This window comes from Astyanax mexicanus, chromosome 1 (genome assembly GCF_023375975.1).
Source record: "Astyanax mexicanus isolate ESR-SI-001 chromosome 1, AstMex3_surface, whole genome shotgun sequence".
NCBI classification, from domain to species: domain Eukaryota; kingdom Metazoa; phylum Chordata; class Actinopteri; order Characiformes; family Acestrorhamphidae; genus Astyanax; species Astyanax mexicanus.
Window position 1 is genome coordinate 51,686,959 of NC_064408.1, and position 12,898 is coordinate 51,699,856.

Consider the following 12,898-nt stretch of genomic DNA (forward strand, 5'->3'; position numbering starts at 1 on the left):
CATATTTTAAGGTGTTTTACAAATTTTTTTTTTGTCCCACAACGTTAATCCTTTACAGCTTCAAAAACATATATTATGCAAATTAGGCGATGGCGTCATTTAGCGATTTCCTGCAACTAGGACAGCCAATTGCTACTTTCCTTACTGAGGAGTTGGCAACACTAAGGGCATATTACACACAGCTGAGCCAACTAATGAACTAACTGCCCTCTGTATATGTATATATATATGTGTTTAAAAAAAAACTTTTGGCCAGCAGGGGGGCCCCACACAATTGCGTGGGCTGCGTGGTGGTAAAATCTGCCCCTGGGTGTAGTGCAAAATCGAGTCCGCTGCCATTGTCCGCCACTGTGCTTTGACGTTAAGCATTAGCTTAAAGCTTGCATTTTTCTAATAATTACCCCTAAACGATCTCCAAATTCAGAGGATCCAGTGTTGTTCAAGATGTACATATATACAGAATAAAATGTACAGGGTTCTTCTGAGCATATTTATTTACCACAGAATGTAATAGAGGCCAGTTTTTAAAATATAATTTTTTTCCATTGACCTGAACCGTTTAGACCCCTTGTCTGCATATTCATGAAGCACATACAAAACCAAGATTTATATTTAATAGATAGATAACCCCTATATTATATATGAAAAATGATCATCAGTTTAGTCGACTACCAAAATAATGCAGCCATAGTTTGAAATGTTGCGTTCTTTTAAGAAACCATTTTGGGATTCACTAATAATGTTATTAAGACCTGATTTAAATCTTTTAGCCAAAACAGAAGAAAATTATTTTATTATCATTGTTTAGTAAAATAATAGGGCGCCAATTTTCTACCAAGAAATGATCTTTTTTTGCCTTTGGAATAAGAGTAATAATTCCTTGTTTCATACTGGAAGGCAGTTCGCCTGCCTCAAATGACTCTACATATACAGCTAGATGAGATAAGATAAGATAAGATATTTTGAGATTTTTCCTTTAAAAAGTTTATAAAATTCAGAGGTTAAGCCATCATTTCCAGGTGATTTATTGTTTTCCAATCTGGTAATGCTCTCTTCAATTTCTTCTAATGTTAAGGGTTTTGAACATTCCAATTTGTAACCTTCATCTGCTAAAATGAGATATTTAAGGACACTGAATAATTCTGCATTATTATGTTGAGTATCACTGTTGTACATATTTTAAGATTTTAGATGCATCAGATGAGGTTTCATCATCAATTTTATGTTTGTTGATTAGAGAATTACGATTTTTTTTTTTCAAGGCCAAAAAAATATTTACTGTTTTTTTTCACCAGCTTCCAGCCATTTTTGCCTTGATCTAACAAAAGCACTTTTGGCTATTTCTGTATAAATAATATTATGTTCCATTTGTAGGACTTCAAGTTCTGTACCGTGAGATGAAGAAAAAGAAGGGCTTTGCTGAATGGATACAATTCTATGAACAAGATTTTCTATTTTAACCTTTTTCAGCAGCGCCTGTACTTCCTGCGGAGACAAAGGAAAACGTATCTACCACCTCCCATCCTCACCATGTTCTATAGAGGGACTGTAGAAAGCATCCTGAGCACCATCATTACCGTCTGGTTTGGGAACTGCAACATTTCAGACTGCAAGACCCAAGAGGAAAGTGAGGACAGCTGAGAAGATCATCGGAGTCTCTCTTCCCTCCATCACCAAGATCTACACCGCACGCTGCATCCGCAAAGCCACCAGCATTGTGGACGACCCCACCCATCCCTCACACGGACGCTCTGATGCCATCCGGCAGAAGATACAGGAGAATCCGAGCCTCCACTTCTAGACTCTGCAACAGCTTCATCCACCAGGCAGTCAGACTTCTCAACACACAGAGACAGAGCTGAACCCCACCCCACCCACCACACACACAAAACTGAACTGAACCCCCCACCCCCCCTTTACACACACAAAGACTGAACTTCACCCACACACACACACACTCAGCACACAGAGAATGAAATGTCTTTATTCCTATGAGCAATATTTGCTGCCACTCTCAAAAACTACAAACTCTCTAACTTAGTAACTGCTGTGATCATGTTCTATATGTTACAGTATGTTACACATCTTTGCACCTTATCCCCACTATACACTCTATTACACCGTATCATTACTGCACTGTCATGTCCTTAAATTGTCTTATCTTTTGTATATATTGTATTTAGTGTTATTTAATGTTATAGTTTTATGTTGCACTATCGTCACTCCTGCACTTTATGTTGTCTATTGCTTGTTTTTCTATGTTGCACCATGGTTCCGGAGGAACGAAATTTCACTACACTGTGTACCTGTACTCAGTTGTAATTACAATAAAAGCCTCTTGACTCTTGACTTGACTTGACTTTTTTAGCAGCTACTTCTTTTCCTATACCAATTGCTGAGCATCTAATTTCGTATTTTAGTAACTCCCAAATGTAACCTGAATTGTTTGCATCTATTTGCATTTTCCCAATATTGATCAATAAGGTTATTACAGTTTTTTCCAATTGCTAAAACACAATTTTGTAAACTAGGCTTGTTTTATCAAATATTTAACACAATTCACGAAACCACACACTCAAACTGCAAAACACCTTATATATCCTGCAAAATGAAGCACTGCAAGCAAAACTAAATACAGCATTATCAAAATCAAACTTTTGCACCAACTAAGACACACTTCCTTCAGGTTACCAGATTTTTGTCTAACCAGCTACACACTGCTGGGTATAATGAAAAGCACTGTCACCTTCAGTAAGCTTAACCATAATACAAAAACAGTTCAAATTGTAGAAAATTCTTCAGATTGTTCACATGCACAGAAATATATGCAGACACACACAGATGCTGCCGAATATTTTATTGTTCAGTAAAACAAGTCAATGCAATGCAGCAGAAATACATTGGAACAAACAAAAATATGCTCACAAAAACAATAAACTGAAAAAAAAAATACAAAAGAAATCTGCAAAAATAATTAGACAGCTTCTTGCCGTACAGCTGGGTCTGGCCACAATGCCACGTCCACATCACAGGCAATATTGTCCTTTGCCAGACATTGAGGGAAGAAGCATCTTGAGTGCCTTATCCATCCCTGAATTGCACCCACATCAATTTCATCACATGCCTCTTCCATAGCCTGCAGAAGAGGCATGCGCACAAAGGGCTGCCGGTCATATACCTTCCACCGCCATGCTGAAAAGAACTCTTCTATGGGGTTCAGAAATGGTGAGTATGGTGGGAGGTATTGCACGAGAAATGGTGGGTGGTCAGCAAACCAGTTTTGGACTGTGGCTGCACGTTGTCCCATACTACAACTTACCTGTTTCTGTGACGGTCTGCGTCATTAATTCGCTCTGGTATGAGAATGTTGTGGAGTCTACCCAGAAATGTGAGAATATGGGCTGTGTTGTATGGTCCAAGGTTGGCATGGCGGTGGAGGACACCATGCGTATTGGAGATGGCAGCGCACATTGTGATGTTCCCACCACGTTGGCCAGGAACATTTATAATTGCTCTGTGGCCAATGACATTTCTTCCCCTTCTTCTGGTCTTTGCTAGGTTGAACCCAGCCTCATCTATAAAGATGAACTCATGTGGAGTTGCATGAGCATCCATTTCCAGTACTGTCTAAAAACAAAGAACAAAAATCAGTGAACATGGTGTTATCCAGTACGCTGGTAAACAATGTGTACTGTAGTCAATATTGTACTTACATCCACATATGCTCGTCTGAGCTCTTTGTTTCTTTGAGAGTTTCTCTCAAAAGGCACTTTATAAAGTTGTTTCATTCTGATTTGGTTTCGCTTGAGAATGCGAGCCAATGTAGAAAGACTGACTTGTTGAATGTTGCTGAATATTGTGTTTTCTTGGATGAGCTCATGTTTTGTCATGTTGAATGGCAGTGTTTTGACATGGCAAACATGTGACTTTATCTCAGATTGTTGTGTGTTATGTAGAGAATCGTGTTCAGTGCAGTTAAAAAGAGCCATTCTGAATTGTAAAATGTGTGTAAAGCAGAAAACGTGTTTAGAGTTTTGGATACTTGAGAAGAGGTTATACTCTCTGTGTGTCAGTTTAAAAATGTGCTATTCGTGTCATTATAGTGTCTTAGCAATTGGAAAAAACTGTAATAGTGGAAATCAGTTCTGTATTAGTTAATAGCAGGCTATTTAAGTCTAAATTTGGCCTAAATTCCCCAGTATCCAGCCTAATATGAAGTTTTATCATTTTATGATCAGTAAGAATAGCTGGGCAAATTTCAACTTTGCAAATTTAAGGCAAATTGGAGCCTGGGAGGTGGGAGGTGGGGCCGTGTGACTGACCAGACAGGGCCATCTTCACCAGACAAGTGTGTGTGTGTGTGTGTGGTGTGTGAAGTGTGCTTGTGGTGTGTGGAGAGTGTGTGTGGTGTGGGGTGTGTGTGTGTGGGACGTGTGTGGTATGTGGAGTGTGTGTGTGGTGTGTGAAGTGTGCTTGTGGTGTGCTGTGTGGAGAGTGTGTGTGGTTTGGAGTGTGTGGTGTGTGTGTGGTGTGGAGTGTGTGTGTGTGTGTGGTGTGTATGTGTGTAGTGTGGGGCGTGGAGTGTGTGAGTGGTGTGTGTGGTGTGCAGGGGTGTAGCAACAAATTCAGGGCCCGCTACACTCTCAAAGTCAGTGGGCCTCTATCCATGCCAGTACACAAGGAACGTGAGCGAAAAAATAAAAATATGGATTTTCATGGGCCCCTCTCCCTACTCGGGCCCTGGGTAGTCAGGTCCACTTTTCCCCCCACTACCACGCCCATGGTGGTGTGGGGCGTGTGTGTTGTGGAGTGTGTGTGGTGTGTGTGTGTGTGTGGTGTGGGGCGTGTGTAGGGTGTGGAGTGGGTGTGTGGTGTGGAGTATGTGTGGTGTGTGTGTGTGGTGCGGGGCGTGTGTAGGGTGTGGAGTGGGTGTGTGGTGTGTGTGGAGTGTGGTGTGGAGTATGTGTGGTGTGTGTGTGTGTGTGTGTGTGGTGCGGGGCGTGTGAGGGGTGTGGAGTGGGTGTGGTGAACACTTTCAGTATGGTGTTGAGCAGTGTAGTCTGTGTTAAGATTTAAACAGCAGATAATAAGAGAAAGTGAGTTTTACCGGCCCTTGGGTTTAACATTTATTTATGGTCATTAGTTTATACTAATTACAGCACAGCTGATCCAAATAATCAACTAACAACTAACTAATCAACTAACTATCTGCCCTCGCTGAGACCAGGGGGCTGGTCCACGAAGCGAGCTAACTCACTAATCCAGGCTTTTTAGGACGAGCCTAGCTCATTTTGCTCAAATTTTGGTTTCACGAAAGAGGCTAGACTTAAGCCTAGTTTAGTTACTACAGCAACATATACATTTGTACAAACCTGCTCTGTCCCAGGCTAGAGTTGACGCTTAGCTCTCAATCTGCGTTCTTGTCTGTACTTGTGTTCTTCTGGACTCGGGTAACGTCATCAGTCGCAGCCCAAGTACTGTTCAAATTAGAAGATCGCAGTTAGCCAAGTACACAACTAATACCCGGATGTGCTCCTGCCCCTTCTCTCACATTATCGAGGATGCATGGAAGGTTTTTTTTTTTTGTTTTTTTTTTTATTAGTTATATTATGGAGCCGGGGAGGGGCCGTGAAAAAAAATAATTAAATTGAGTGAACAATATAGCGGTTCGTGCTCACGTTTTCTTTAATTCGAGTGAACGATTTGCAGTTCATGCTCACGATTTCTATAATTCGAGCGAACGATTTCTATAATTCAAGTGAATGATTTCTGTAATTTGAGGTAACGTTTTTTTATGCGCACTAAGACAAGAGGCTCGGAGGAAAAGGAACATTTTCCTCTTATGGGCTGTTACAGGGCATTTATTAATCTTTGTAGCAAAAAAAAAAAAAACACATAATTCAGAAAATATAGCTTGAACAAGTTTATAATTATTTGTTTTATATGTCTTTTTGAGGCTTGTGACATGTTTCTGAACACTGTGATTTGACAATATGCAGAGCTTTAGTCTATTTTATCAGATATAGAAATATCACATGAAATGCGATTTTGCGTTTCCATCATTGTGTACATGTGAAAGGTGACCAAATTGGAAGCTTAAAGAGCTTTGTCCCGCCGGTATCACTAAAATATGTACAAAAAAACAGTGTCTGTGATTATACTGTTAATGTGTGTTTCTGAGCTCATAAATCTGGATTATAGTTTTGATTTGTAATGATGTATATCATGTAGTACATTATTTAATTTACATTTAATTCCCATACAAGTTTAATTTAGATTAGACATATAAGTTAGTACCCCGAGCGCTGTGGGGACGCCACGGTTTGGCTCTCCCCCAAAAAATAAAAAATAAAAAATTACATTAAAAAATTACATTTAAAAAACCCACAAAAAATAATTCAATAAAAAAGACATAAAAAACACAAAACATAAAATAAAATAACAAAAACATTTTAAAAACAATAAAAAAAAACATAAAACCAAACAAAAATAATTACATTATAAAAATAAAAAAAAACCCACAAAAAATATAAGGGGGGAGACGCCACGGTTTGGCTCTCCCCCACGCGCTGTGGAGACGCTACCGCTACGACAAAATCTGCACACTGTATTTCCAGCACTACAGCACTAGAGCTTTAACGAGCCAGGGAGTGGCCATGGATAAAAAAAAATAATTAAATCGAGTGAACGATATAGCCCATTCATTTTCCTCAAAAGGGAAAAACCTCTACGAGGACTACAGAATGACGCACGGCTATAATAGGTCTACAAAGCACCAAAAAAGAACCAATCCGCATGCACTTTATAGCACACTTGCTTGATTTGAGCAAGTGAACCCAACCCGATTTACACTGAGAGTCAGGCAGCCTCCATCCATACACAGGAAAGGTTGGATGTCTATCCAATCAAAACTGAAAGCAAAAGTACACGGTAATTTAACTCCAGACACCCGTCACAGATAGTTTTACATCTCAAAAAGACATGTAACCCCCCCACCCCCCCACCGGCATTGAACTATGGAACAGTACAAGTGTGTTGCTAATGAATTCAAATCCTCACAGCAGTGATGTGTAAAATATATTCCCTGTAAAGACAGTTATTCCAATACAAGAGGGTAACCTTATCTACCTTTGATTTTGGACAAGACAATAAATAAACAACTTCTTTGGGAACAACAGTTTTGTGTTTGTATATTGTTTGTCAATTAAGGACATTTACGCTTACAGGTGAAATACGGACAATATTATAGGTCTTGAAAAAAAGAATAAGGACAACAGTACAGGAAACATTAGAAGTTCTAATAAAGTAACTATAAGTGCAACTGTTCAACTCTGCATTAAGTGTATTTTACCAGTAGAGGGCAATCTTTCATAGAAATGCTGCAAGTTCACACAGTCATTATAAATTTAGGAGTGGGCTACTTTTCAGTTCTTGTTTATCTGGTCTTCTTTAGCAGTAACGTTACTCCATCTGAATTAGTTTTGTATGCTCTTGTATCTTAAATTAAATGCTGCTAGATTACTTCACTGAAGCCATTTCCCTTTACTTGCCAACTGTTTTGACAAAGTCCGCCACCAGCTTCATATGGGAGCCACCACAAGTAATTTGTATTTTGAACCAACACAGACAATGATTAATCATAAACTACATTACCTGTCAATAGGGACCCTAACGGTATGAATAAAAACTTACAGGGTATGGGCCTAATGTGTGTCTGGAAAACTAAGCTGTAGATTATTATCTGCAAACACTGTAATCTTGTTTCTCAATAAACAGTTCTCTTGTGGGTGTTGTCTCAGGACTCTGCTCTGACCTGCCCTAACTTACTTTAGCACCCAGAGGTGAGAATTTACCTCTTAACAGTTAGGTTTGATCAAGTGTTCAGATCCAAAAATCTTTTTCTTCTTCTTCTTCTTCTTCTTCTTCTTCTTCTTCTTCTTCTTCTTCTTCTTCTTCTTCTTCTTCTTATGTGTAGCAAATAAGTCACATTTAAATTAACACAGTATTATTTAATACAATGACAATCCTGATTGGTCGCGTACATTCAATAGGTTAGAGCAAAGTGAATCGTTTTCATTTTTGCCTTGTGGCTATAGAGCCTGCTTGCAGTTAATGTGTTAGTTAGTTATGCTATTTTCCATGTGAACTCAGATGTTGGAATATCCATGTTCCAAGTAGTATTTTACCAGGAACGCCCCCACAAATTGGTATTCCTCACCGATTCGGGAGAGCCTCACCAACCCTGAGTTCAGAATCGAAGATGACTGAACCACATCAACAGTAGTAAAAGCAGCAGTTTTATACAGTACTAAATATTATCAATTATAAACATCTGTATCTCTGTACATCTGTGTCTACACACAGAACTGTCCAATTTCTATCTGTGGACATTTTCCATGGTGGTTGAATGTGCAGAAAATCATAATACTTATGAACTAGTATTGATAACAGGGCTAACCTGGAACAAACTAACAATAACAACCTACAACCTAAAAAAGTAGTGTGATGTATTTTTGCTAGATTCACCATAAAATACTGGTAAAAGATTTAAAATATAAATGTAGGGAACTTCAAGACCTTTGGCTAATTGTTGGGGAAACGTTTTGAAATAATGTAGTTATTGCAATGTATGGAAACCCATAACCTTGGATGTTACATCATTCTCAGCTCTGACATCAGACTTCTGAGGTAAATAGAATGCAGCATTAATGCACTGTATTTTGAAATCATGGTTGGTTTAGTAGCTCATCGCTAGATCCTTACTAGCTCACACTTGTGAGTGTGTTAGTTTATGTTTACTGCATTAGTCTGTTAGCTTGAGGGCTAGGTTGTTAACTTTGGGTTACTGTTAAATTACTTTAGTGCATAAGCTCCCAATTAGCTAATAATAGTTATCTCTCAATTTAGAAAAGAAGATAAAAACAGATCATTTTGCTGCTGTGTTTGATTAAATGCAATGACAATTTTTTCTTTTACTCCAAAAAACCATTAAGTTTTGTTTAATCTTATTAAAATGTCTTTAATTATAAAGAAGTTTTTGTTTTGTTCGTATGTGCTTCTATGAAAAAAGTCCAAATGGAGTATGCAAAACTGTATGCACACTGTACCATGTGTCTAATTTATGAATTCAATTCTACGACTGGAAACACTGACATTACAATAACAGACCCTTAGTTCAAAAATATATAATGATTATATAGAAATTTGTGCTGGTAAAAAGTACATTTGATACAGTATTATTTAAATATCTTGTAGTATTTCTAGAAATACTTGCAGAAATCTTTCTCGTGTTTCTTTATTTTATCTTCGTATTGTGATTTCAGTAATTCATGTAAATTATTACACCCATGCATATCTGTATGGTTGATGTTTAGCATTTCCTTTATTTTCGACTGTACCTACATGGCTAATGGAGATGCAAAATGATGGATGACTACACCATATGATGTAACCTTTGGAAATGTGTGGACCTACCCTTACACATTTGCCTCAAACATGTGGCCTATATCTTTTATATACACCATGTAGATACGTAATAGTATATTAAATAGATTAAAAAACTCTGATGCTATGTAAACAAAGTATCAACTCACATTACTTATTAAAAAATAAAAGAAGCAAAATGTAGACACCAAACACATCTTACCTGGTGAGCTACATTTAGGGTGATGTGAAAGTTTTGTAAATAAAACATTTTTTTTTGTTGTATTAACACTTTAAAATTACTTAAATAAATGAAAATATTATTTTTCCCAACAGCAGAGCAGACACTGCCCTGAGGTCTAACACGGGTTAATGATCTGCCAGGGAGAAGACGCCAATGTCAACAGCTGCTGTGCCACACCGTGATGACATCACTCGGCATGTATGCCTGTGCTAGTACAGGATTAGTTTGCTTGTGTCACCATGCTTGTGGCACACTTCTTTAATTACTCATCTTCAGATACAATCCAGTCTCTCTGTTACTGTTGAACTCCAGATTAAGGCCTTTAAAACAGCATCCTACTTTTGTTAAGGTTCTAATATGCATTTTGTGCCACAGAAAGAATTGTTCCACTATTTCAGACCTTTCATTAACCACAATTAAGTATATGCCAACCAGCAAACGTCATGTATCCTGTTTATAATAATGCTGCAACGTCACACTTTCACTCCCCACAAGATGATAAACAAGTCAGCTGAAGTGACACAGCAACTTCTTCTTTCACACTGATCCACTACCACCCCTATCCTCATCACTAGAAACATCACATGATACAGAACAAAAACACAGTGTATTCAGAGGCAGCATCTGAAGGTCTGTCCGATTTTTTTCTATATAATATAACTACGCACTATTTGTGGTTTTGATCATGTATTTTTATCCAACTGCTTTGCTTTTGTTTTCTTTTCTTGCCTCGGGTGGCTACAAGGAACTCGGGGGACCTGCTTGGCTCATCTGCCAAGAGGAATCTCCTGAGAGCAGGCAGGGCAGGTTTATGGAAACCTTTTCAAATCTAATAAAACAATTTGGCTCTCATACAAAATACACATATAAAGCCATTAAGTAAATGTGTAACTGCTCTATGTTTTAATAAAAAGTATATACGTTTTAAAAAATAACTAAGTTTTAATATGAGTTCCCAAATAAAATGGCACAAAATTAGTTTATTTTTACAAAGTTTATTTTTTACAGTGATGTTACTGTTGTTACTATATTTTTTATATCAGTGTCATTCAAAAGATTTGTTATAGTCAATAATAGGCAAAATTACAAAAAGTGTACTGTCCTAATACTTATGGACCTGACTGTATAGGATTAATATGGGTGGAGAAATCGAATTGGTGATTGTCTAACTTAGTGCAACTTCTAGGTTTTATTTATCAAAAAATAACATTTATACAAAAAAAAATGTGTTAAATGTATAATTTGTTTATTGAAATGTGTACTTTAAAGCCACTTTATTTTAGTACACATTTTAGGACCAAGTTTCTAGAGTTCACCCCTAGGTAAAAGCAGGGATTATCGATGAGGCTGAATGTAGAAACGTGTTGACTAAACGTGCAATTCTCTATTAATAGAGTATGTAGAGTGTGTGTGCGCTAATGGTGAGCGGAACTGCCTCCATGCTAAAAGTAGGAGCGGTAAAAGTGATGTGTGAGATAAGGCTGGAGGAATTCCTGCTTTCGCCCCGGGGGCAGACAGACAGTCAGAGCTTTAGATCGGCCTGTCTGACTGAGTGAGTGAGTGAGTGAGACTGGGCCGGAGAGGCAGGCTGCAGTCCGCCGCTGGCTCCGGTTTTACAGGTGAACAGTATTAGAGTACAGGGGCGGAGGAGGGGAGCAGCGCGGCGGTGTTATCAGTGTGTTAACAGCACGCAGGCGCTGTCGGTCGGCTCCCTCGGCGCGGACTGGGAGCTTAGTCACTCCGCGGGAGAAGAGACTAACCGAGGAGCTCCTGGAGCCGCTCGCCCGGGCAGTGCTGGAAGTGGGCAGGTCCTCCGGCGGGGTGTTACTGGGACTGGACGGCTCCCAGTGTGGCTGTGGTTTACAGATACATGTCTGATCTGCGGACTGTAACCCGCTGCCCGCTCTTCCAGCATGTCTCCCGGAGCCGAGAGCAGGCTGGAGTCCCGCCTGAGGAAACTGGAGGCGCTGATCAGAGAACAGCGCTCAGCCCTAAACCTGGAGAGCCTGCTGGTAAGGAAGTGTGAATGGAGCCGAGAGACACTGAACTGAGGATAGTTAGATAGGTTAACCAACGTTACCTATACTATACTGTATATTTAGTTATCTATAATTAACTGCGTGTTAATTAACTATAAACTCGCAACAGACTGCTTTTATACTGTCTAACCAACTAACTTAGTTAACCTAGCTTATTTTAGCACACCTGACCTAGCTAAAGCTAGTTAACAAATTAGTAAACATAGCTAAGCTACCTAACGCTAGTAAACAAATTAGCTTAGCTAACCTAGCTAGCTTAGCTAAAATTAGTCAACGCTGGCTAGATTAGTTAGTTAACCTATACTAATCTTTTTTTCACAACACACTGAATATATTAAAGTAACGTTATATTTGTAATAAACGAAAACAGACAAATATATTCTGGTTAGTAGTGGTACATTTTATAATGTTATGTCCTAAAAGTACAATCTTTTTAACTATTAAACATTTAACGTTAGCTTCAGGCTGTGGCCTAGTTTTACCCTACACAGTTAATACTATGAGTTATATAATCTAGTAGTTATATACAGAGATGTATAATATATAAATGTATAATGTATAAATACATTTATTTTATGTGCTGCACCATTACTCAACAATTAACGTTACATAATTACGTAACAATTATTAAAATGTTAGGATTCATTCCAAACCCATATTGTCACTTAAGCCAGAGCGGTAGATGCTCTGAATTGATCCTTGACTGCTCCTGTTCTGCCTTTAGCACTGAAAACTTTCCACTGCTTTTTTGTAATAACTACACAACACAGTACTGTACTTTTACTGTCACTACTTCAGTTGTACATTTTAAAACAAAATACTTGCAATACGTAAGTACCAAAACATACAAAGCATACAAGTACTTCCAATTAAGTGTGGAGCTTAAAGAACACTTCTACTAAAGTCTCTTTTTTGATAGGTCACTTGTGCTTTTATTCAAGTCTCGGTCTCTAGTGCTTTTGTACATCTCTGCTTATGTACTTGTAGAAGTGCGTGTTTGACACATTAGTAACAAGTTGGCTATGCAAACTTATGTCATTGCATGTTCTCCAGCAACTTTGAGTATATGTCAGTAACGAGATCAGTCAGAATAGAGTATGGCATGTGTACACAAGCACCTGTAGGATCCTGTAATTTGGCATTTACGTTATAGTGTAGGCTAATTATTCTTTTTTTTCATTAGATATTACAT

General features: G+C 38.4%; 1 protein-coding gene across 4 annotated transcripts in view; it reads left to right on the forward strand.

The window, feature by feature from the left end:
* Window positions 1–11,207: 11,207 nt before the first annotated feature.
* Window positions 11,208–12,898, forward strand: part of LOC103045824 (rho-associated protein kinase 2) — a 53,034-nt gene continuing 51,343 nt past the window's right edge. For 2 of the 4 annotated variants that reach the window (XR_007439295.1, XM_049479762.1), the window contains exon 1: window positions 11,208–11,679. Coding sequence is in view for 3 of the 4 variants with exons in the window: in XM_049479762.1 (XP_049335719.1) it covers window positions 11,581–11,679 (99 nt within the window). In the remaining variant the exon portion in view is untranslated. The remainder of the gene's footprint in view (window positions 11,680–12,898) is intronic. The other 2 variants (XM_049479764.1, XM_049479772.1) reach the window with 1 other exon arrangement.